This window comes from Fonsecaea multimorphosa (assembly GCF_000836435.1).
Source record: "Fonsecaea multimorphosa CBS 102226 unplaced genomic scaffold supercont1.32, whole genome shotgun sequence".
Lineage (NCBI taxonomy): Eukaryota > Fungi > Ascomycota > Eurotiomycetes > Chaetothyriales > Herpotrichiellaceae > Fonsecaea > Fonsecaea multimorphosa.
The window spans coordinates 242,908-265,524 of record NW_015971666.1 but is presented as its reverse complement, the minus strand read 5'-3'; the positions used below and the strand labels follow the sequence as shown (position 1 = coordinate 265,524).

General features: G+C 52.4%; 11 protein-coding genes across 11 annotated transcripts; 5 read left to right on the top strand and 6 right to left on the bottom strand.

Moving 5' to 3' along the window:
* Nucleotides 1–58: 58 nt before the first annotated feature.
* Nucleotides 59–1,969, top strand: Z520_10767 (uncharacterized protein; the record flags this gene model as incomplete). The annotated part of the gene is made up of 1 exon (XM_016781259.1): nucleotides 59–1,969. The coding sequence occupies one exon, from the start codon at nucleotides 59–61 to the stop codon at nucleotides 1,967–1,969; it is 1,911 nt and encodes a 636-aa protein (XP_016627712.1).
* Nucleotides 1,970–2,545: 576 nt separating this feature from the next.
* Nucleotides 2,546–4,233, bottom strand: Z520_10766 (uncharacterized protein; the record flags this gene model as incomplete). The annotated part of the gene is made up of 6 exons (XM_016781258.1): nucleotides 2,546–3,447; nucleotides 3,503–3,848; nucleotides 3,905–3,932; nucleotides 3,994–4,053; nucleotides 4,108–4,132; nucleotides 4,188–4,233. The coding sequence occupies 6 exons, from the start codon at nucleotides 4,231–4,233 to the stop codon at nucleotides 2,546–2,548; spliced, it is 1,407 nt and encodes a 468-aa protein (XP_016627711.1).
* A 446-nt stretch (nucleotides 4,234–4,679) lies between these two features.
* Z520_10765 (uncharacterized protein) lies at nucleotides 4,680–6,647 on the bottom strand (the record flags this gene model as incomplete). The annotated part of the gene is made up of 5 exons (XM_016781257.1): nucleotides 4,680–4,763; nucleotides 4,816–5,633; nucleotides 5,682–6,220; nucleotides 6,302–6,476; nucleotides 6,551–6,647. The coding sequence occupies 5 exons, from the start codon at nucleotides 6,645–6,647 to the stop codon at nucleotides 4,680–4,682; spliced, it is 1,713 nt and encodes a 570-aa protein (XP_016627710.1).
* Nucleotides 6,648–7,256: 609 nt separating this feature from the next.
* Z520_10764 (uncharacterized protein) lies at nucleotides 7,257–8,075 on the bottom strand (the record flags this gene model as incomplete). Its single annotated transcript, XM_016781256.1, has 2 exons — nucleotides 7,257–7,913; nucleotides 7,968–8,075. The coding sequence occupies 2 exons, from the start codon at nucleotides 8,073–8,075 to the stop codon at nucleotides 7,257–7,259; spliced, it is 765 nt and encodes a 254-aa protein (XP_016627709.1).
* A 791-nt stretch (nucleotides 8,076–8,866) lies between these two features.
* Nucleotides 8,867–10,009, top strand: Z520_10763 (uncharacterized protein; the record flags this gene model as incomplete). The annotated part of the gene is made up of 4 exons (XM_016781255.1): nucleotides 8,867–8,909; nucleotides 8,959–9,302; nucleotides 9,361–9,425; nucleotides 9,481–10,009. The coding sequence occupies 4 exons, from the start codon at nucleotides 8,867–8,869 to the stop codon at nucleotides 10,007–10,009; spliced, it is 981 nt and encodes a 326-aa protein (XP_016627708.1).
* An 884-nt stretch (nucleotides 10,010–10,893) lies between these two features.
* Nucleotides 10,894–13,062, top strand: Z520_10762 (uncharacterized protein; the record flags this gene model as incomplete). Its single annotated transcript, XM_016781254.1, has 4 exons — nucleotides 10,894–11,149; nucleotides 11,214–11,426; nucleotides 11,477–11,883; nucleotides 11,941–13,062. The coding sequence occupies 4 exons, from the start codon at nucleotides 10,894–10,896 to the stop codon at nucleotides 13,060–13,062; spliced, it is 1,998 nt and encodes a 665-aa protein (XP_016627707.1).
* Nucleotides 13,063–13,294: 232 nt separating this feature from the next.
* Nucleotides 13,295–14,345, bottom strand: Z520_10761 (uncharacterized protein; the record flags this gene model as incomplete). Its single annotated transcript, XM_016781253.1, has 3 exons — nucleotides 13,295–13,471; nucleotides 13,696–13,862; nucleotides 13,940–14,345. 3 exons carry the CDS (start codon nucleotides 14,343–14,345, stop codon nucleotides 13,295–13,297), a joined length of 750 nt encoding a protein of 249 aa, XP_016627706.1.
* A 285-nt stretch (nucleotides 14,346–14,630) lies between these two features.
* On the top strand, nucleotides 14,631–18,285 carry Z520_10760 (uncharacterized protein; the record flags this gene model as incomplete). Its single annotated transcript, XM_016781252.1, has 3 exons — nucleotides 14,631–14,659; nucleotides 14,713–17,967; nucleotides 18,018–18,285. The coding sequence occupies 3 exons, from the start codon at nucleotides 14,631–14,633 to the stop codon at nucleotides 18,283–18,285; spliced, it is 3,552 nt and encodes a 1,183-aa protein (XP_016627705.1).
* Nucleotides 18,286–18,535: 250 nt separating this feature from the next.
* Nucleotides 18,536–19,468, bottom strand: Z520_10759 (uncharacterized protein; the record flags this gene model as incomplete). The annotated part of the gene is made up of 1 exon (XM_016781251.1): nucleotides 18,536–19,468. The coding sequence occupies one exon, from the start codon at nucleotides 19,466–19,468 to the stop codon at nucleotides 18,536–18,538; it is 933 nt and encodes a 310-aa protein (XP_016627704.1).
* A 928-nt stretch (nucleotides 19,469–20,396) lies between these two features.
* Nucleotides 20,397–20,983, top strand: Z520_10758 (uncharacterized protein; the record flags this gene model as incomplete). Its single annotated transcript, XM_016781250.1, has 2 exons — nucleotides 20,397–20,606; nucleotides 20,699–20,983. The coding sequence occupies 2 exons, from the start codon at nucleotides 20,397–20,399 to the stop codon at nucleotides 20,981–20,983; spliced, it is 495 nt and encodes a 164-aa protein (XP_016627703.1).
* Nucleotides 20,984–21,324: 341 nt separating this feature from the next.
* On the bottom strand, nucleotides 21,325–22,306 carry Z520_10757 (uncharacterized protein; the record flags this gene model as incomplete). Its single annotated transcript, XM_016781249.1, has 4 exons — nucleotides 21,325–21,410; nucleotides 21,525–21,677; nucleotides 21,737–21,928; nucleotides 22,171–22,306. The coding sequence occupies 4 exons, from the start codon at nucleotides 22,304–22,306 to the stop codon at nucleotides 21,325–21,327; spliced, it is 567 nt and encodes a 188-aa protein (XP_016627702.1).
* Between the last annotated feature and the right edge of the window lie 311 nt (nucleotides 22,307–22,617).

Here is a 22,617-nt window from a genome sequence, read left to right as displayed (position 1 = left end):
CAAAGTCCTTTTTTCTGTACCGCCAGCCCTAATTGTCTGCGGCGTCGAGACCCTGGTCATGGCATATCAAAATGACACCTCTGCGAGTGGCCCTTCTCCCGTCAGGTTTCAGAGACAACCAGTAGACCAAGATGGAGCTCTTTTCAGGAAAGATTGCACTTCTTACTTCGACATCTCTCCCAGTCGTGGCGGCTCGCTTGAGAGCAACTCCACTTCCGAGATCAGTCCTGGGAGTCCTGGGGCGCAGCTTCAACAAGATTCGCACAGCACCACACGGCCTTCTTATTTCCGGTTCTATTCAGAAGCGCTACACAAGAGAGTGCCCAATCATGCTACTAACATAGACCGGCAGAGTGCTGGCGCGTCAGCGCCGGGGTTGCGCTCCCCTCCCTCTGAAGTGACCTTTACCCCCAAACCAGCAACTGGTCGATCCGCACAACATCCTTCTCTCCAGTCGTCACGACGCTCGTCTGCGACATCCGCGAAGACTTCGCCTCTATGGGGATCACGTCCGTCGAAAGATAGCCATACATATTCTGTTCAACGACCGAAGCTGAGACGTGTCCTGGCGACGTCCTCTTCTTGGATTAGGAGCATCAAGGAAAAAGAGGACTCGGCAGATTCCACACGAAAACTATCTTCGGCCGGTTCGGAGGCGCAGACAAGCACTGGCGATATCATTGTTGTCCGGACAGACCAAACCCCTCTGAAGCCTCCGTCGAAGAGTATTCCTGCTACCGACAGATCCACACCCAGCTCTATAAAAGTGGAGACAGACTTCGGGGAGAACATTCCTAGTGGCAGAGCACAATCAAGGGCTCACTCTTTAGGGGAGCAAGGTCAGACTACATCTCGTAGGGGTTCGATCAATCCCAAAACAATCTTGACGCACCCACTCCATTACATCCGCTATGCGAGTTTGCCCAAACGGGCAAAGACGCCAACAGCAACTAAGACCCCCAGACCAACTCCGATCGCCCGAGATACGCTATTGCCAGACCATACCAGCCAGCTCAAGCGGAACTATACATCGGAAGTACTCCAACGCGCGGCGGGGATCTTGCAGGAGATCAAGCATGCACCTCAGAACGCACTGTGGCCGCCCCAGGTCCTAAAGCCGTTGAGATGGAGAACGTTCTCCGATAAATCGCTCTCGCAGCAAACGAAGAAGGAACCGCGGACCGTGCAAGGCATTATATCTGAGATCGGCAACAGTAACAAAGGCAGTGGTGAATCACCCTCCGCGGTGCAGTCATATACATCCAGCGTGAGAAACTTGCAAATGGGCATCGTGCCTACGAATACTCCAAGTGAGACGGCGACATACAAAGTTAAAAGAAGCCCTAGCGCAGAGACCGAGGAATACCTAAAGGTTGATATCAGTATCAGAGGAGGTACCAGCTATCTACCAAGCGAGGCCCGTCGAATACACACGCCCCCCCTTCCGGAAGAAGGAGCAGATGGCCGGTGGAGGGGCTTCTTCTTCGACTACAACGCTCCAGGGCGGACTGTCGCCCTACCACGTACAGAAAGTCTTGAAGGTGGAGCGGGCAGCAGTGGTAGCACCAGTCAGGACAGCAACACGACTTCGGCTCACAGTCGAACCACGCCGCCCGGCAAGAAGCCAGAGAGGATCAAGAGCAGGAACAGGCGGATCCTGAAGGGGGACTGGTACGACGTCAAGCTGGCAGAAGTCGACATGGACATCGAGCCCGACCGAGGGGAGATGAGCCACGCCAAACAAGGCGACAGAAGGGTCAACTCGCCCAAATGTCTGTCCAAGATCCGCAAGCTCCTGCACGACGCCGACCAATTCGACCTGACCATCCCCGAGCATCTGCCGAGCAGCCCGCTGTGTCCGCGACATCCGAGATATTGGCGCGTTGCCAAGGGGCGAGGCATTCAGTTCAGGGGCTGTTGGATGCACGGCCTGGGTGTGTTTGAGACAGAATCCGAGAACAGCAAGTAGCAAATCAAAATGGTCTGTCTGTACATCCTTCAAGAGGTGCCGAAAGTCCAGGACTAGTCCATCCTCAAAAAGGCGGATACGTGAATACCCCTTGCCATGGCTGTCTGTGGGTTCTTACCCTCCGCCGAGGATTCTACTTGCTCTATCACTCGACTCGCAAGTGCTTCAATTGCTCACTGATGGCTAGTCGCGACGCTCCACAGACAAACGTGTTCGCCGACTAGCGGGATGATGTTGCTGCCAACATCGACCGACCGACAGACCACATCGTAGAGCCGCAAAGCACCGGATTTGTACTGTACCAAAACGAAATTTGGATCAGATGAACCTTGTACTTGTATGTAGTATTGGAGACCACTTCTCAGAAAAGGACGCATTTTGTAGAATGGGGTGGATTTTGCAGGCGTCCTACTATCCTGATCGATCCTCTACAACCATCGGCCTAGGCCACCTGTGCGCTTTGTCACTGACTACCATGCAATACCCATGTATCAAGCCATCCCCATAACGTCAGGCCCTTGTCTCAATTTCTGAAAAAAACTAAGTAGTACTCCGTTTCCATGTGGCAATTGTTCTCTATTCTTCAGCCAGAGTCTGACCCTCCCTCAACCCCTCCACTTTCAACTCCTCGCCCATTGCCCTCCGATAGATATCTCGCACATTCTCCGTGACCGTCTCAAAGTGGCTCGACGCGTCAAAGCTGTTACTGATGAAGATCTGGTCGTTGACACCGCTCTCCAACGGCTGGTACAGCGGGATTGGCGGGCCCATGAATTTCTCTTCGATACGGCCCAGTCTCTCGAGGCCCGGCTGCAGTTCGAGGTGGTGGTTCGCCGAGGTTTCGGCAATGGTGGAAACGATGGCGATGTAGTATCCCCTGGGACAGACGTTGTGGGCCGAGGATACCATGGCAATGTAGATGTCATGTTTTCGACCGACCTGAGATTGCGGGATGATGAGTTGCAGGGAGTCGGCGTCTCCGGTCTTCTCGAGCGGGTGGTTCAAAATGCAGATGGCCTTTAGTAAATGGCCGACTACTTGGACCTTGCCAGGGAAATAGGAGGGGTCGCCTAGGATCATCTTGGTCTTTGTGGTGAATTTCATGCCTTCTGCATTCTCTTCGCCTCGTTCTTGCATAGTCGCCTTGATCCCTGAGATTCGCTTGCCGTCGTAGAGAAACTCATCCACCGAGGTGTTGAGCATGTACGTACCCCCGTAGATAGCGGAGAGACGGGCAAAGCCTTGTGGAAGCTCTCCTAGACCGTATAGCGGGTAGATGTATGGTGATTTGCCGTAGCGAGCCATCGAGTTGGCGTACAGACGGATTCTTTCGACGGTCTCCTTAGCCATGCCGGGGCTGTTGATGTAGTCGTCGGTCGAGTAGAGGGCCATAGAGTGGCCGATGAAGTCGCGTGTGGAGGGCTCCAATCCGAATTTATCATAGACCTCTTTCATGGTGCACTGGTTCATATTCAATCCTGCAGTAGATTATCAGCTTCGTCTCACAGTATGCCCTCATGTTTTTGTTCCCACCATTATGTGTGGATGGGTTGTTCTCCTCAAACGCACCCACCCACTCCAGAAATTTCTTTGCCCTTCTCTTCTCGAATAGGCCCATCAGTGGTGAACTTAGTGCCTCGGCAGCGGTGGAGGGGACTTTGGCAACTGTTGCGCGAGGACCAGATCCTTGCTGTACGAAGCTGCCTGCGATCTGTTTGAATTCGAGGTATCGTGTGACATCGGTGGAGACAAGAATGTTGGTGAGTTCGCCATTTGCCATCAAGAGCTTGGGCACTAGATCAATGTTCCAGTCGTTGGTGCGGCCGTACTTCTTCCATGGCTCTTCGCCCGATTTATGGTTTCCATATCTCTTGAACAGCTAGGTAGACGGGGTGGTCAGACAGATTCCCCCTCTTGTGGAGTAATCTTGCTTACAGCTTCAATGTTGACAGATGCAGCCTCACTGTGTGGTCCTGGTCAGTTAGGATTCCCATATCATCCGGTGAAGGCTGCGATTCTCATACCCGCCGTAATGGTCGTTGCGATCGATGTGGAGGACTTTCTTGCCCTTGACGGAAAGGACCCTGCGGTCGAATTAGCAAAGAATGCTTCAAACACATAGATGCGCTGGTTCTCACCCCGAGAGCACGCATTCCGTCAAGCCTACAGGAGGTCTAGTCAACAAAAGGCGGGGTTGAGGGCTGAACGACGGTCATACCTGTGCCTAGAACGATAACATCGTATTCTGGGGCGATCTCTTCCATTGTTCAAGGCCTGAAATGAATGTCGGTCGTGGGGCAAGGGTCGTGAGAAAGCAGGTATAATGGGAAGAATTGCACAAGGTCAAGGGTCGGTGAACATTGTTGTCGCGCTATCCCGCCACAGGATGCCAGGTCGCTCTTGTCGAAGCGCAGCGAATGAGGTCATAGCTGCCAAGACAAGCTACAGTTTAGACTCAGCCTCGTCAGTGCTTCCCCGTGAAATCCAAGCCTTGCGCAGGCAAGGCTGGGGAGCTCAGCCTCGTCACCGACTGCTGATACTAGTGTACAACATACAAGCAAAGTCTAGATAGGGGTCATTGCAGCACCTTGCCCTCACTAGAACGTAGAATCTCTAGGTCTTGAAAAATGCTTTAATCATGGCAACCATCATCCGCATTCAACGAGCACGGTCATGCCTCGCCCGACGCCGCAGATAGCTTCTGGGCCTCTCACTTCTTCCGTCCTTGGGAAATATTAAGCTGCTCGGTCAATCTCCACGGATAGTCGAATGTGTCCATGAAGATCTCACACAGCTAGAAACGCATTAGTCCCGAGTTCCTCGGTGGTATTAATGGCAAGACATACCTGGATATTGTTTCCACTTGCGAAATTGTCATCGTTCAGGACAGCCTCAAGCTCTTCGACCGTCTTTGTGGCCCGACTGTCTGCCTTGACACCAGTATCCTCTCTTGCTCCGAAGAAGCTGAGCATCTTCTGGTGGTCCCACATCATGCTGACATCGTTGTAGCCTTGCTGTGGTCCATGGATTGCTCTCTCGATGGCATATCCGTTGTTGTTGATGACAAAAATGATGGGTTTGAAGCCGTACCGGATGTATGACCCGATCTCTTGCACTGTCATCTGGAGGCTTCCCTCACCGACGATCAAGACTACCCGTCCGCTATGCTTGAGTTCCTGTGCCGCAATCATGGCTCCGAAGCAGGCACCGACCGTGTATCCGATGGATGACCAGAAAGTTTGGGTGATGAGTTTGACATTGGGCGGAAAAGTGGCGTCTGGCATTCCGAACTGGGCTGTTCCAGACTCTACCAAAAGGATGTCATCTTTCCTCAAGAACCGACCGAGACGTTGCCAAACGTACGACTGTTTGATCTCTCCAGACTTCAAGTCGTTCAGTAAGGGCGTCTCAGTTCTCAGCGCTTTGTGCTTGAGTGTCGGAGGATTTGCCCTAAGGTGTGCGACCAGCTTTTTCAGGACCGGCAGGAAATGGACACCATCAAACTTCTGCCCTGGGACTTGACAAGAGTCGTGTCCGAGGAGCACAAGATGTTCGTCTTTGATCTCTCTTGTGAATCCCCCAGTGTTGGAGTCTGAGAGAAGTGGGCCAATATTTAGGACCAAATCCGAATTCTCGATACCCTCAGCCACCCCAGGGAAGGACACTAATGAATGTTCAGCGAATGACAAAGAATGATATACAGGCGACTTACCTTTCCCATTGTACAGCCCATTGTAATAAGGGAGAGTTTCGTCGATGATGCCTTTTGATAGTGGAGTAGAGTAGCTGGGAAACTGGGTGATCTCGGCGAGCTCTCTAGTCAACTCCCGGCCGCCATGGCGTATAGCGAGCACGTCAGCCAAGATCACTGGACTTGAAGCTTTCTCAATCAGATTGCAAATGCTGTCGACGATCTGATTTTCGGTTTTGCTGTCGCTGTTGTGCACAGTCACGTCCAGCGGCGTCTCTAGTCGCTTTGCGTCCAGTTGCACCGACACAGTATCAGTAGGGACGTAGATATAGACCGGAAGTCGACTGCGGACGCAGGCAACAATGGTTCTGTCTATCTCCTCGGCCATCGTCTCGTCATTCATCAGATAGGCGTGAGTTTCTCGGATTGGTGCCGCCATGTGGATGTAGGTCGCGTGGTCCATGTTAGCTTTCATGGTGTGATGCAGCATTGCACGCGTCTTCTGCAACGATCGTGCCGGCATGCCAACGATATGAATCATGCCCGCATGCTCCGCGTACCTATGCTCGCCTGTGTCAGTGATTGACCCCGATCTGACCAACTTGTGAATCCACAATCGTCACAGTCAAGGACAAACGTACGCTCCTGCCACCCCGTTCATCGCAGACAGTTCCCCCACAGCATAGGTCGTGACCAGCGCTGCCGGAGAGCCTTTGATCCTCGTGTAGCCATCAGCAGCATATGCGCCGTTGAGTTCATTGCAGCAGCCGATCCATTTCAAGCCTGAGACGTTGTAGATCTCGTCAAGAAGAGCGACTGAGGGGTGAGGAAGACATGAGGTCAGCCTGACAATCTTGTACATATTGTTCACAGGGCTTTGTTGGACATACGATTAAAATCTCCAGGGACACCCAGAATATGTTCCGTACCGAGTTGCTTGATTCTTCGGAAGAGGTACTGTCCCATGCAAATAGTTGGCGCAGACATGGTGGTGGTGTTGGTGACGTCGGTGTCAGATCAACGTGAACGGAATGAGACAAGTAAGCAAATGTGATAAGTTTGTTAACTTGAATATCTGGGGAGATTTATACTCTAGTTGGAGGATGAGGACCATACTCCGATGAGCTGAGTCAGGTCTCAAAGAACGCGTTGAGGCCGGGGAAGATGTTGGGTGAGAGAAGATGTTACGGCCGAGGCTGTGAGGGGGAATTTGAAATGCGTCGCTTATTCGCGGATCTGGCTTTATATATTCTAGCGAGAGGCAGTTGTGGGGGAGTCACTCTGTGCAGTCGAGTGAAGTGATATCTAACTGTCACCCAATTTGGTGTCACTGTCAGATCCTTGCTTTTACTTCACATTGCATCTTAATGGCACTCAGATCGGGTCAATGGTCGGTCAAAGGTATGCTTTCAAGACTAGAGAGTGTTATCAGTCCTTTACCGCTTGCCTCGGCGATCAAGCAGTGTCCAAGCAATTGACGAAGACTTCCCATGCTGCTTCAAGGATATCTACGGATATTCCCATCTTCCGACGTTTGCTCGCCCTGTGACGGAATGATCCGGGAATCCAAGGGCTGATCGATTTCCCTCCTTCTCTTTATGGGAAAGCAATCCCTCCGTCCACGTGGATAACCTGACCGCTGATATACGATGCCCCCGGACTTGCCATAAACAAGACTGTCTCGGCAACCTCTTTTGGTGTGCCCTCCCTCTTGATGTGCTGGTTGTTCCTCAATCTTGTTGCAATGGGTGAACCCTCCATAGACAGATCAGTGGCGATAGGCCCTGGCGACACCACATTGGCAGTGATACCCTTAGGACCGAGCTCTTCTGCAATTGCCACTGTCATTGAGGTCAACGCTCCTTTAGACGCGCAATACACGGGCAGCATCCATGAACCAAGACGCGAAATGATGCTTCCGATGTTGATGATGCGTCCCCCGGTCGTCATATACGGCAGCGCTGCCTGGATGAGGACGAATGGGCCTCGCACATTAATGCGGAACACAGGATCCCACTCGTCAAATCCCACAGACTTGATGCCTTCAAAGTTGGGTGTGGCGAACCCAGCATTGTTGACGATAATGTCAATGGTCTTTGTGTTGAATGCCTTCAGAGCAGCGTTGACCAGAGTGCTTCCAAATTCGGCGCTCGACGCATCGGCTTGGACAGCGACAGATTGAACTCCAAAACTCTTGATTTTGGTGACAACTTCCTCTGCTGGCTTGGCCGAGCTGTTGTAATGGATCAATACCTGAACGTGTGACGTTAACGCGGGCGGTGATCAGAATGGTGTCAAGGAGCATACGTTGGCACCATGTTCGGCGAGCGCAATTGCAGAGGCAGCTCCAATGCCGCTCATCTTTCCTGCACCGGTGACGATGGCAGTCTTGCCCTTGAGATATTGGTCCGCCATAGTGTTTTGATCAGATTTGACGGGTGAGTAACCACTGACAAGGAATCTCTGGAAGTAGAAGGTTGATGGTAGTGAAGAACCGGGACTTCAGAAGAGCTTCTAACCCCATCCTTTAAATACGAGCATGTCTACCTAGTACAAGCAAACACGGGCCCCGCTTCTTCTGAGCAGGGTTCTCTGCTGTCATCTGTCATGGTCGGAGCATAGCATCCACCCCAATTACACAGCATCTGCACTCAGACGGAGGCTTCGCAGCTGCCCATCTTCCATGTCCCGTTGCTATAGTGGACCGCTGACTGATAGTGGAGGGAGTCAAAGGTTCCATTTGGAGGATCCCGATGGGGCATATTGACAGTAGAAGCCAATGCAGACACTCGAGCACTTTCTCAAGTTGAAACCCGCAAACTCGCCTCAAGAACGATTAGCTGATCATCGCTGGCAAACTCAGCCTGGATTGGTTCGCTCGCTCGGCGAGAAGAAGCTTCGGCGAGGGTTTGGCTTAAGCCTTGTGCTTATCTAAAACCACGCATCTTCAGGAACCCACCATCCGACAGATCTACTCCCGTACTATGGATTCATTTCGAGGGTAAACGATGGACGAATTACCAATCCATAATTGTCATATACCAGGTGGGCGCATCTTCGACCATGGCAGTTCTCATCGCAAATGGGTATTTGATGGCCTTCTGCACGCACTTGTCTGCCTCCAGGAAGCTCGGTCGCCACAGCCATCACTTGCCAACAGAAAGAAGATTTCGACTCTAGACTACTAAGACTGGTCAACTCTCAGCATGCCCTCCGTGCTCCTTCTTGGGGCGACCGGCCTCATTGGATGTTGGTAACTTCATCAACGCCTGAGACCGTATACTGACCGAATTTGAAGCTCGTTTGGCCATTGATCTCAAAAAGGCATATCCCGAATGGCCGCTGACAGTGCTTCTGCGCAACACGAATGTTGATGAGTGGTTCAAAGTCACTGCCAAGGTAGATCGAATCGTCCATGGGACAATCTCCGATACGGAGCTGGTGCGCTCTTTGAGCAAGGAACATGATATCGTCATCAATTCCGTTACTTCTTTCGATGGCGATTTTGTCAAGACGATTATCGCAGGCATGGAAGAAAGACCAGAGCACTCCAAGGGCACCTTGATTCACATATCTGGAACGGGCAACTTTATTGATCATGGCAAGAGCGGCAGTTTCAATCCCAATAGCAAAGTGTGGAATGTCCGTCTCTCCCTCCAGGACCGACAAGGCACGAGTATGATTCTGACCTGGCCCATAGGACGACAACGAAGATGACATTCGAAAGATCGTTCCGACTATGTTCAATGGACCCACAGACGTACCGTAAGAGACCCTGGCGTCCTGTTCGCTGGATTTGTCGCGTGCTAATGTGAAACAGGGTGCTCGAAGCAGGAGAACTAGGAAAGATCGTCACCTACATCGTCTGTTTTGCGATGACATATGGTTCTAACATTGGGCCCGTGCCAAACCTGGGCGTTGCGTACAACATCCTGACTTCGAATGCAAAGCAACTTGGGTTCGCCCCTTACGTTGGCGACGGTTCGGCCAAAGCTAGTTTGCTGCACGTCGGAGATGGCGTCCCATTCGTCACAAAGATCGTTGGCATCGCTGGAACGGAGAAGCCCTCGGGCAGTGCATACTCCAGGTATTACATTCTTCATGGGGAGAGAGTGGCCTGGAAGGAGTTGAGCTCTGCATTGGCCAAGGTACTGCATGCCAAGGGTGTCGTGGCTTCACCAGAGCCCAAGAGCGTGCCATCGGCAGAGGCTGGGCAAGGAGAGATCGGGTCGCTGATAGCTGCGAACATGCTGGTGAAGGGAGATCGGGCCGTCAGGTTGGGTTTCAAGGCCACGCATCCGTCGGTCCTGGTGCAAATGCAGGAGGATCTTGGGGCCCATGACTTCTAGACACCCAGCACCTCGATCAAAAGCACCAGCTTCCAGACCTATTGACCTCTAGGCTTTTCGTTGATCGTTCCTCTACCAAGTACAATATCATAGGATGTTTTGAAATGACACTGATGTAAGCTGATGTGTTGATGCAATCCTCCTATTTGCGACCGGAGCTGAGACGACCTTGCCATGTTTTTGTAGATCAGTCGACTGGTACTCCTTCATCCTGACGATTTCTCTAATGTTCTGAGCTTGTTGCGGTCCGCCTTCACCTGTAGAATGGTCAGAAGAGTCAGGCTTGGGACATCCTGACCAATTTGTTGCTGTAAGAGTATGCAGCTACATACAAAAGTACCCGCCAAGTCGACTTCAGAAATAAATGGCATAGTCCAATATAGAGTGTTCAAGAACGACGAGGTGATCACCTAGTTAGCAACAGTTAGTATCTAGTAATAAGTATAAGGATCCCGCCGTGCTCAAGAGTATCGCTTCTCCTCCCATCCAGCAACCTGAGCCTCACCAGCCGCTGCGGAGGGTCGGCGACAAACAAGCTCCGTGCCTGCGCCACTCTGAGAAATACATTCTGTCGTCCACTTCATATTGTTTACGTATCGGCCAAACCGCGTCGCCAGCAGAGTCAATCTTGCCCTACTTTTGCCAAAGTCTATAAAGTGCCGAACAGGGCTATAAGATCTGATTCCGTCATTGCATGTTGACGAAAGAGATGATTCAGCTGCCCGGGATGCCTACAGCGGCCTCGCTACTGTGGCTTCACAGCCCAACCGTCCGAGACGCCACTTAAAGAGTATAAAACGTCCCCGTCAAAGTCTGAACTTTCAAGCCATCGTCCCACTTCTGCGCGTCCACATTCGACCAACGTTTCGATGCTCCCTCTAGAGATGAGCCATCAGTCACCTCCACAACAATCGCCTCTACCCACGCAGGACCTCCCTTGTATTGATTGCAGACGGAGGAAGGTCAAGTGCTCCAAAACGGAGCCATGTTCCAATTGCCAACGCTTCAGGGTCGACTGCGTCTACGAGGACTCAAGTCGTCTGGTGAACAGGCGCACGCCCAAGTCGAATGATTCCTTGGCCAAACGCGTCGCCGAACTCGAAGATCTCGTGCGAAACCTAAGTGGTCGACCGCAGCAAGGTCAGATTCCTTTGCCGTTACGAGCTCAGCAGGGATGTGGACTCTGATTCTGTCCTAAATGTAGGAAACCTCATGGAAACCATGACTCAGAACATCTTACACAAATTTTGCAGTCAAAATGCTACGCCAGAGGACAGCGCTGCAGATGGCAAGCTTGTATTCGACAAGGACAGGTCCCGCTACCTCCACAAAGGTTTCTGGGCTGCCATGTATGACGAAGTTCGTTCAAAGCAACCCTTCAATCCCATCGACCCTGCGATTTCGTTTCCTGGACCAGGTCTGATCTTATTGTCGCGCAGGTTGGAGACTTGAAATTTACCTTGCAAGCAGAGCCCCAGTCAACAGGAGACGCTTTCTTCTTCCCCTATACAAGTGGTCAAAGCCAACCTGCGGTGGTCCACCCGTCCATACCCGAGACCGACTTCTTGATCCAGATGTTTTTTGACAAAGTCGATCCGTTTGTCAAGATCCTGCACAAGCCGACGCTGCGGCGCGAATTGAATCATTTCCGCCGCGGTGTCTGCACGAACCCGACCGAGTTCGAATGCCGTCTATTTGTGATCTATGCTCTGGCACTGCTGTCGATGTGTTCGGAGATGATTGAATACCGCCTCCACGAGTCCAAAAAATCGTTGCTTTCTCGATTCCGATCGTATGTAGAGCACGGTCTGAGTCAAGTAAACCTGACCACAAGTCACTCCTTATTCACCTTGCAGACATTCTTGCTATATATTGTAAGTTTCCATGTCTCGGTCTGAACTTTGAGCAAACGGGCTCACTCCTCTCACCAGACCCTTTTGTTCTGGACGGGCGAAATGCTTCACGCCAGCAGTCTGTTGGCCATGGCCTTCTCGATGGCCAGACGGATGGGACTCAATCACGATGGGGCGCACTTCTCTCTTTCCCCGTGGCAGATTGAGCTCCGACGGCGACTCTGGCACCACCTTGCGCTTCTGGATGCCTGGTGTGTTGAAAACCATGGGCTCCAACCGATCCTACAGCCCGGAGACGCTAATACATCTCTACCCCAAAACCACGACGACGCAGACTGGGATACCACCGAGTTTGCTTCAACCCGTCCCAGGGAGCAGAACAAATTCACCGACATGACATTGGCCCTGATTCACTACGAGGTGGGCGCTCTCACCGCATTTGTCATGAAACACACGTACACGTCTTCCATGACGGTTCGTAGCTATTTGGATCTCCAGAATGAGGTCCTGCGACAAGCCCGGGATCGACTGGACATTCTCTACATGAAAAACCTGGACGAGACCGAAATACTGCAGAAGCTTGCCAAGGATCTCTTGCACCAAGCATTCAAACGGATCAGATTGATCCAGCTCCAACCAATCCTGAATGCCAAAGGTATCGACGAAGGACAGCGCGCCGGGCTCGAAGCCAAAGTCTACCAATTGGCCATCGACTACTGCAAAAGCACCCAGAACCTCATCAGCTTCTACACCCCTTACAGCCTCGACTGGGCCGTCATCCGCGCCTTTTCGTGGCACTCGGTCGCCGCCATGCTCTCCATGGTCCTCCGCCACGACGCGCTCAGCGAAACCCCCGAAGCCCGCGCCGCGAGCAGCCGCATCGAGCGGCTCTTCCAGAACCGTCCCTCGATCGACTACCTCGCCGGGAACGACAACCTGTGGGAGCCGCTTAGGATCTTGCGGGCCGAACTTACCGCGCGAGAGGCCGCTGTGGCGGCGGCTCGGATTGGGATGGGAGGAGTCGACGTGGCGGGCGCAGGAGGAGGGTCTGATGCTGGCACGACGGACGGATGGGCGGACTTGGTTTCGACGACTTCAACGAGCATTGATCCCGCGTTGTTTGGTTTGGTTGGTGCTAGTATGTGTGAAGGCGAGGACCTTGGTTTTGAGACATTAGCAGACTTGGAATCATTCACTTGAAGGGATGCATCATGTAACAGCGCAATTTGGGAGCTATCGAAAAGGCCAAAGATGGCAGGTATGCGGGCAAAATTTCCGGGACTCCAATAGTTTAGGTATATATGCTGTTATACACGATCCGAGGATCTTTCTTCTTGAGTCCTCCTAAGCTTCAGCGGGCGGCCGCTGGTTCACGGTCACTGGGCAGCTCGTCCGATATATCAAGTCAACAGAATTTGTTTTCACTTTCTAATCATTGCCGTTGTGGGGTTGATTCCGTCGGCTCCAACTGATTGTCATCCTCCAGAACAGACCGTGTTTCATCAAGAATTTCGGCCACTTCTTTCTGACCAACCAATATTCGGGCTTGGTTGTATGACAACTGGCGATCGACCAAGACTTCTCGGATAAGGGTCATCGTTTCTCGTACCTGTCAAGACCCATGTGGTCAGCTTTTCTCTCAAAAAGAGGTCCAGCGTTGAACAGGAGTGTGCGGTATTCTGGTCTCAGATAACTTTCCAGTAATAGTCGAATCATGGCCAACGAGGATTAAGCGGTCCCTGGAGGCCGAGAGGTTTCATATCGGCGAGTGAAAGGGTTGTGTTTCATCATTGTGACTTCAAAGAGCAAGCAAGGAGAGGTGAGATCACTTACAACAGCGACTCTCTCTTCGCTTTCCACTTCCCCGTAGCCCGCCCTCAGACGTTGTCTCTCTTTTTCTCGAGTCAAGGTTCGGTTCTGTTCCTTGACACACACCCAGTATAGTTTATGGAGGTCTTCAAACGATTTGGCGGACAGTTCCTTGTACGTCCAAGCCCGTCCTGTTGTCATACAGTTATAGTCAGCCCGCATTCGTTGCCGCGCTCGGCATAAGGGAACAAAGGCGCTCTTGACATACCATGACTCGACTCATCATCGGGGGGAAGCAGCGCCTGCTTTGACTTATCGAAAAACCCCCAGAGTCCATGGTCATCAGAGTCTGCATAGTCCGCTGCCGTTCCCCTGTGATCTCGTGCCACAGGCACCGGAAGGGGATATTTCCACAGTCCTCGCATGCTCCTGGGTCCTGTCCGTTTGATGGCGGAGACGCCTCTTTTCTTGTTCCTGTCGATTTTGGGACGCGCATGTAACGCCCAGTTTGTGTGACCTGTCTTCTTTTCCGCCTTTTTGGTTGCATATGATCGAAGGGTGGGAGTTGATAATGTCGCTGCGGTAGTGGGCGGTCGTGCGAAAGCTGGTGCCAGGAACAGGGGGATGCTCGTCACGGAGGGGGTCCCAGCAATTGTCCTAGACAACGATGCCATATTCGGTTCACAGGGTCTTCGAAAACCTTAGTAGGAAACGCAGTCAACTAATTACAAGTCTGGATGAAGGGCAGCATCTGGAGCTGCAACGAAGCTCGGGAACTGGGAGACTCGATTGAAAACTGCGCCAAGACCGACTCGCTGCACCTTCCTCCGAAGGCAAAGCAGACTAACCAAATCGGGAGTTGTCAACAAACCAACTGTATCAATCAGTTGAACAAGGACTGCTCATGCGCCTGGACGTGTTGAAGTAGAATGATCGCGTTTATTGCGTAAGTAGGCATCATGAAAATCATAGAGTTGGTCATCGATGGGTAAGTGCCTTGCAACTGTCCTCTTCATCATCGTTACTGACTAACGTTCGCAGCTTCAAATCCTACAGCCAGAGAACCGTCATCTCCGGCTGGGATCAAAGCTTCAATGCGGTGACAGGACTCAACGGATCGGGAAAGTCCAACATCCTCGACTCAATATGTTTCGTGCTGGGCATTACCAACATGTCCACCGTCCGCGCGCAGAACCTCCAAGACCTCATCTACAAGCGCGGCCAGGCGGGAGTAACAAAGGCGAGCGTCACGATCGTTTTCGACAACAGCGACAAGAGCACTAGTCCGATTGGCTTCGAAGAATATGCGCAGATCAGCGTGACGCGACAGATAGTCATGGGCGGGACAAGCAAATATCTCATCAACGGCCACCGAGCGCAGCAGACAACGGTCCAGAATTTGTTCCAGAGCGTTGGGTTGAATATCAACAATCCGAATTTCATCATCATGCAAGGACGCATCACAAAAGTCCTCAACATGAAAGCTGCTGAAATACTGGCAATGATCGAGGAAGCTGCGGGGACCCGTATGTTTGAGGATCGCAAAGAAAAAGCCGTCAAGACCATGGCGAAGAAGGAGATGAAGGTGGTCGAGATAGAGGGCCTATTGCGCGAAGAAATAGAGCCCAAACTTGACAAATTGCGCGGAGAAAAAAGAGCATGGCTAGACTATCAGAAAACACAAAGCGAACTCGAGAGATTGACTCGGGTGGTGGTTGCGGCAGATTACGTTCGAGCTGGTGAAAGGATGAAGAGTGCAACTCAAGAACACGAAGTCAAGCGAGCGAAGGTACAACACCTGGAGGAGAATGCCGTTAAGCTGAAACGCGAGATTGAGAACCTGGATGAAGACGCCCAACGCGTTCGTGCTGTTCGAGAGAAAGAGATGCGTAAAGGCGGTCGGTTTCAAGCGGTCGAAGCCCAGGTAAAAGAGCTGAGCCACGAACTCGTACGGCTTGCTACTGTGCTTGATTTGAAGCACTCCAGTCTATCTGAGGAAGAGCAGAAAAAGAAAGACATCGCGAAATCCGTCAAGAGTCTGGAAAAGCAAGTGAGTGACAAAAAAGCAGGGCTCGTGAAACTGCAGTCGCAGTGGGACAGCGCAAAAGCCGAGCATGATTCACAAAATTCCGAAGTTGAGAAGAAGGAGGAGCTCCTGTCAACGCTGCAGACCGGAGTCGCTTCTCGCGAAGGCCAGGAAAGTGGGTATCAAGGTCAATTGCAGGAAGCTAGAAATCGATTGACGGCCACAACCACCGAACAAGAACAAGCCAAGATGAAGATCTCGCACCTTGAGAAGCGGATAAAGGAAGACGAGCCACGTGCCAAAAAGGCTCGCGAACAGAATGCTGGTCTACTCAAGGGTCTTGAAGTGCTCCGGAAGGAAGCACAGAAGCTGGAGAGCGACTTGCAAAACCTAGGGTTTGAACCTGGCCGGGAGGAGAGCATGCGGGAGCAGGAGATTGCTCTTCAAAAGAGTATCCGCACTCTCAATCAACAAGCAGACGAGCTCAAGCGAAGAGTTGCCAACGTTGACTTCCATTTCAGCGACCCTTCGCCAAACTTTGACCGCTCGAGCGTGAAGGGGTTGGTTGCTCAGCTCTTTACTTTGGACAAGGACAAATCTGTCGCCGGGACCGCCCTTGAGATATGTGCCGGTGGTAGATTGTACAACGTCGTCGTCGACACGGCAGAGACTGGGACACAGTTGCTTCAGCACGGAAAGCTGAAAAAGCGAGTGACCATCATCCCGCTCAACAAGATTTCGGCTTTCAGAGCTTCAGCAGAGAAGGTTGGAGCCGCACAAAGAATAGCACCCGGCAAGGTTGATCTTGCCTTATCCTTGATTGGGTACGACCACGAAGTATCCGCGGCCATGGATTACGTTTTTGGGACTACTTTGATCTGTCAGGATGCAGAAACAGCGAAACGAGTAACTTTCGATCCAGCAGTTAGGCTGAAGAGCGTGACGCTCGAAGGAGACGTCTATGACCCGTCGGGTACACTTTCTGGAGGAAGTGCCCCGAATTCCAGCGGTGTCCTTGTGATCCTTCAGAAGTTGAATGAGGTTACAAAAGAAATGCAACAGCGTCAATCAGAACTTCAGCAACTCCAGGAGACCATGAGGAAGGAGCAGTCAAAGCTCGCCAACATCAAGTCGGTTAAGCAAGTTCTGGATCTCAAAAGCCATGAAATCAAACTTGCAGAGGAGCAGATCTCGGGAAACTCTTCCTCATCGATCATCCAGGCAATCGAAGAGATGAAAGCATCAATCGTGCAGCTGAAGCAAGAGATGGCAGATGCCAAAGCCAGGGAAGCCGAGACAGCAAGAGATGTGAAGCGGATCGAGAAGGATATGGAGGATTTCAGCAAGAACAAGGACAGCAAACTCAAAGAACTCGAAAAGTCATTGGCCGAGCTGAAAAAGTCACTCAGCAAGACATCAGCTGCCATCAAAACGCTTCAGAAAGAGCTGCAAGACACCAAGATAGATTGTGAACAGGCCGAAAGCGATTTGAACGCTGCCCTGGAGCAGCTTTCCGAGGCCGATACCGCGATTGAGGCCCAGAAAGAAGAACTCCAGAACCTGCGGAAAGAAGAAGCGACTGTGAAGAGCAACCATGATATTGCTCAGGCCGAACTGGACGACGAACGAGCAAAATTGACAGGGTTCGATGACGAGCTGCGCGAATTGGAGCAAGCTAAATCCAAGAAATCCAAGCAGATCGCTGAAGAGGCACTCGAGGCACAGAAACTGGGCCATGCGGTCGAGAAGGCTCAGAAAGACGCCCAAGCGGCGGCGCAACTGGTGGCGGCGCTGGAAAAGGAACATGACTGGATTGAAGACAACAAAGATCAATTTGGTCGTCCCGGCACGCCGTACGATTTCCATGGCAAGAATTTGTCCGAGAGTCGAGCAACTCTGAAGAATGTTACGGAGAGATTCCAGGGAATGAAGAAAAAGATCAATCCCAAGGTGATGCCCATGATCGATAGTGTCGAAAAGAAAGAGGCATCCCTGAAAAACATGCTGCGGACGGTGATCCGGGACAAGAAGAAGATTGAGGAGACGATCAGCACGCTGGACGAATACAAGAAGGAGGCTCTCATCAAGACATGGCGCCAAGTCACCGAGGACTTTGGCAACATCTTTTCGGACCTTTTGCCAGGGAACAACACGGCGAAATTGGTGCCGCTGGATGACAATATTGATCGGATCCAGGAAGGGTTGGAGGTGAAGGTGTGTTTGGGAAAGGTGTGGAAACAAAGTCTGACGGAGCTTTCTGGTGGTCAAAGGTAAGCCATTCTTCTTGCCCAATCTTCGCAGCACTAATCGGTTGTCATAGATCGCTCATTGCGCTATCCCTCATCCTTGCCCTGCTACAATTCAAGCCCGCTCCGATGTATATCCTGGACGAGGTGGACGCGGCATTGGATCTTTCACACACTCAAAATATCGGGCGGATCATCAAGACGAGATTCCAGGGCTCGCAGTTTATCGTCGTCAGTTTGAAAGACGGCATGTTTCAGAACGCCAATCGTGTTTTCCGGACGAGGTTCAGCGAGGGAACAAGCGTGGTGTCGGTCATGACACCGGGGGAGTTGAAGGGTTGAGGTGCTTTTGTCGCGAGGTTGTGTACTCATTTGGAGGCGTCTTGGGATCGATGTCTGGAGTGGCGATCTTCATCTTGTTGGGTAATAGCTTTTGATTTGGATGATGAGTTCATGACATGACGAGGCAAATTTCGCAGTGATGAAGTTGATGGTGTTCTGCTTTCTGGTGGGCAATCAGACGCTGTACTCGATGCCAATGTCGCCATGATTCGGCGCAAATTCAACTTGTTCAACAAGCTTGGTTGATCCTTCACCTTGATTCTAGACTTTCGACAACTTCCTCCACAACTCCTCTGACACCCGAGATCTCATGGGCGAACCTCCCCAAAAACAAGCCATCGACCCATTTCCCCAGCCCGTTTCCTCCATTGGCCTTGCCACTCCACAGCCCCGGACCGGCGCTGCCTCCATAAACCACCTTCGCCTCGGCGGTTCTCTGCGGCGCGATCTGCCTGGCCAGCTCTCGTATGGCCTGCACCACGGGGCCGACGTAGTCGACACCGGCGGGCTCCGCGGCGCCAATGGCCCAGACGGGCTCGTAGGCGAAGATGACCGGCGCGTCATGCGGGACGGCGGTCAAGACGGCCCGGATCTGAGGATGGAGCTGCGCCATGGCGGCACCTACGGACTGGCTGAACGGTCCTCTCAGGTCGGGCTTTTCGAGTTCGCCGATACACACGAGCGGAACCATGTGCAAGGCGCACACGGCGGCGGCCTTTGCGGCGGCGGTGGCGTCGGTCTCGCCCAGGTACCGACGGCGTTCGGCGTGGTTGATCTCGACGATGGAGCAGCCTAGTTCCTTGAGTCCCGGGACCGTGATCTCCCCCGTGAACGCGCCGTAGGTTGTGGAAGGGTAGACGTTCTGTGCGCCCAGCGCGATGGGCCACGACGACGACGACGACGACGATGTGTCCAGCTCGTTTCCCTGCGGTGGTGGAAAAGAAGAAGAAGACGACCAAGATGCGAGAGCCTGCGCGCACGGATAAATGGTGAGAAAATCCGGGATGAGCACGAACAGCACGCCCTCCCGGTGTCTTTGGAGGAGGGGGAGGATGTGGTTTTTCTCCCCGTCGAGAATGCTGGAGAGGTACGTGAGTGTGCGCGAGGGGGAGAAGTAGGCCTTTGTCGAGGTGAGGATCAGTTTGGGCGGGAGACGCGGGTATGTTTGGGGAGGTGAGGACATTGTGTTTCGTGTGGTTTGTTGTCCTTTGGTTAGAAGAGAAGAAGGAGAGTCGAGGCGGGATTAATATAACTTAATAGTATGGGTGGAATTCAATTGGAGGTGCAGTAAAAGTAGGAGTACCGAGTACAGGTAGGTGGTCACTCTCGAGAATACGAGGTACCTAATTACTCAAGGATGTGTGCTTTACCTACCTACTCAGGGTGTAGTTCTCATCAGTTGATATACATTTTTCTATAGAAGTACCTGTCCACATAATATTCGCAGTATATTGTATCTCGTGCGCGTAAACACACTTTCCTCCGAACAAATACCTACCTACCCTAGTAGTACCGACCCAAGCACGGCCTCAGACCGAAAACCTTTCCCAACCAACCCCTCGCCCTTCTTCGTCCCCCCACTCATCATCGACTCGACTCTTCTCCCCCACGTGTGGTGAATTTACCCGGCCCCGGAACTCCCGATGCGGCAATCCCGAGCAACCAGAAATTTGGAGAAAATACTTGAAGATGACGCCAGGGTGGTGGAAATTTCCCCCCAGGTTGCCGATCCGGACACGGCAATGGACGCCGTTGATGTCGCGGACCAGTTGGAGCGAGGAGAGTAGAGATGGTGGATGGTGGATGGTGGGCAATTCTCAACAAACTGTTGTTCTGGAGTTGTAAAGTTGTAGTTGTATACTTCCTTCGTCTTCAAATACTATACATACACTTACCCTTTGTCAGTTGAGATATTGTTGAAGAAACAGGGAAGGAAGGGAATATTCTACACTACATACAGACCCTAGACTGCATACAATACACCTACGCAACACATATCACCCCCACATACGACTGCGCCTACTTCTCCCCTCCAATTGTCCTCCGTAAACCACACACACACGACTGTACAGAAAGAACCCAACGCCTCCAAGCCCCTTGTCAAAGAAAAGATGGCGACCAACGGCACGACCAAAACCCCCCTCCGCGTCGTCGTGGGCAGCGACAACGCCGGACACGCGTACAAGACGGCCCTGAAAGAGGTGCTCAAGAAACACGCGGGCGTGACGCACGTTCTGGACGTTGGGGTTGTCGACGCCGACGACGCCACCGCGTACCCGCACCTGGCGGTCGATGCGTGCAAGAAGATCAAGTCGGGAGAGGTGCGTTTTACAAGAATTTAATTACATTTAACCAATCCCCAACTTCTGCCGGGGGAAACAGAATGCTAATGCTAATGCTGTTTCTGGTACAGGCCGACCGCGCCCTCCTAATCTGCGGCACGGGCTTGGGAGTGGCCATCTCGGCCAACAAGGTCGAAGGCATCCGGGCCGTGACGGCGCACGACCCTTACAGCGTCGAGCGCAGCGTGCTCTCCAACAACGCCCAGGTGCTCTGCATGGGCCAGCGCGTCGTCGGGCTGGAACTGGCCAAGAAGCTGGTGGATGAGTGGGTCGAGTTGCGCTTCGACGAGACCAGCGCCAGCGCGGAGAAGGTCGCGCATATCACGAAATATGAGGAGCAGTTTGGAGAGTTGTAAAAGGGTTATTAGGGATGATGTGGAGGGGGAAGGATGGGTGAAGGAAGAAGATCAACCCTGAAAGAGGAGGGTGGGATGGGCTGGAAGGAATAAGGAGTAGAGGAGAAGGGGAAGGCATGAATGTCTGTCTGCGCCACTGATTCTTTTGCATTTTTGAAGGTCTGCAGGTTTTCTTTTATGGATGTGGACTCACGGGTGAATCAGAAAAGCCAGCCCAATTGCGCATATAGACGAGCTGTACCTGACACACAATACTTTTCAATATCAAACCATGCAATGATAACCGCAGCCTCGCTATCCAGCACCAGAAGGTCGCAAGGCCGGAACGAGTCCTGTGCGAGTTACAAAGTCTTGCCCTTTTCTGGGTTGATGCCGCGCAGAATCTGTCTCTTGACTCGGACAAACGCATCGACGCCCATTAGGCACGCTAAAGCACAGACCGTTAGCCAGAACCCCCAGGTATGTTCCTAAACGGGCACCCAAAGGATCATGTCTCTCACTCTCGTATAGCTAGAGGGGGGTCGAATGAGAGAAAACGTACCAAGAACCAAGTAAGGCACGTACAGCCCGTACAGGTCCGACTTCTGAGCAGAGGTGTAGCCTGCCCAGGCGGAGATGTCGACGACGCAGGTGAGCGTTGTGACGGCGACCTCGAGGGAGAAGATCAAGAGGTGGAGCGGGACGAGAGGATGGTCTGGACGAGGATCAGCAACTGTACCTGAGCAATAACTACCTAGGTAGGTATTGACCCACCGTTCAAAATCCCCCAAACCATCCACAGACTAATCGGCACATGATACAGTGCCTCGATCCACATGTACGCCGTGAACCACCGGGGCGGGTTCACGAAGAACTGGTCCTGAAATCGCTCGAGCTGGTACGCGCGCAGGGTGTGCGAGAGGGGCGAGACGAGGAACGGTGGGAGGAGCGAGGCTAGGTCGACCACTGCAGGAAGAGAGAGACTTGTTAGTCTTCAGGTGATGACCAGTCGTGTCTTTGAATGCAAAGCTACCAGCTATACATCACTGGCAGTGCAGAGCAGCGAGGACGGGAGGTAGCTAGAGGAGGTGAAAAAACACGACAACAACGACCCAACCAACATGGGACCCCAAATCTTTTTCGATGCTTCCTTTCCTTTCCCTACTTCCCAGCCTGCCCGCCCGCCCGGCTGGTTTGGTTAGACTTACAGAACATGATCGGCACATGCACGACAAAGAAGACCAGATACACGGCGTCGAGTTTCCGGGCGGACAGAGGACGGCGGACTGCTACTGCTGCTTGTCGCGTCGCGGCGGAGGCGGCGCTGGTAGGTGGTGTCGCCATCTGTCCTGCGGGCCTGTTCCAAGTGCTCTCTCTAGACAGCTATAGGGAGCTCAGGGGTAATGGACACTGTGAGTCTGCGGGTGAGGTGAGGTAGAGAGGCAAGGATAGAGATAGATTCCCAGCGACGGGAGACGAGGTCGAGGTGGATTGATTGTACCTCGTATGTCTCTGAACAACGGAAACTGATATTACCTCGCTACAGCTGGAATGTTAGAATGGAATGGATGTGATGTGCCAGTGATGTGAAGATAAAGGGGCGTCTTCCTAATCGGGCAAAACCTTGTCAGATTCCAATCTTGTTTGATACCAAC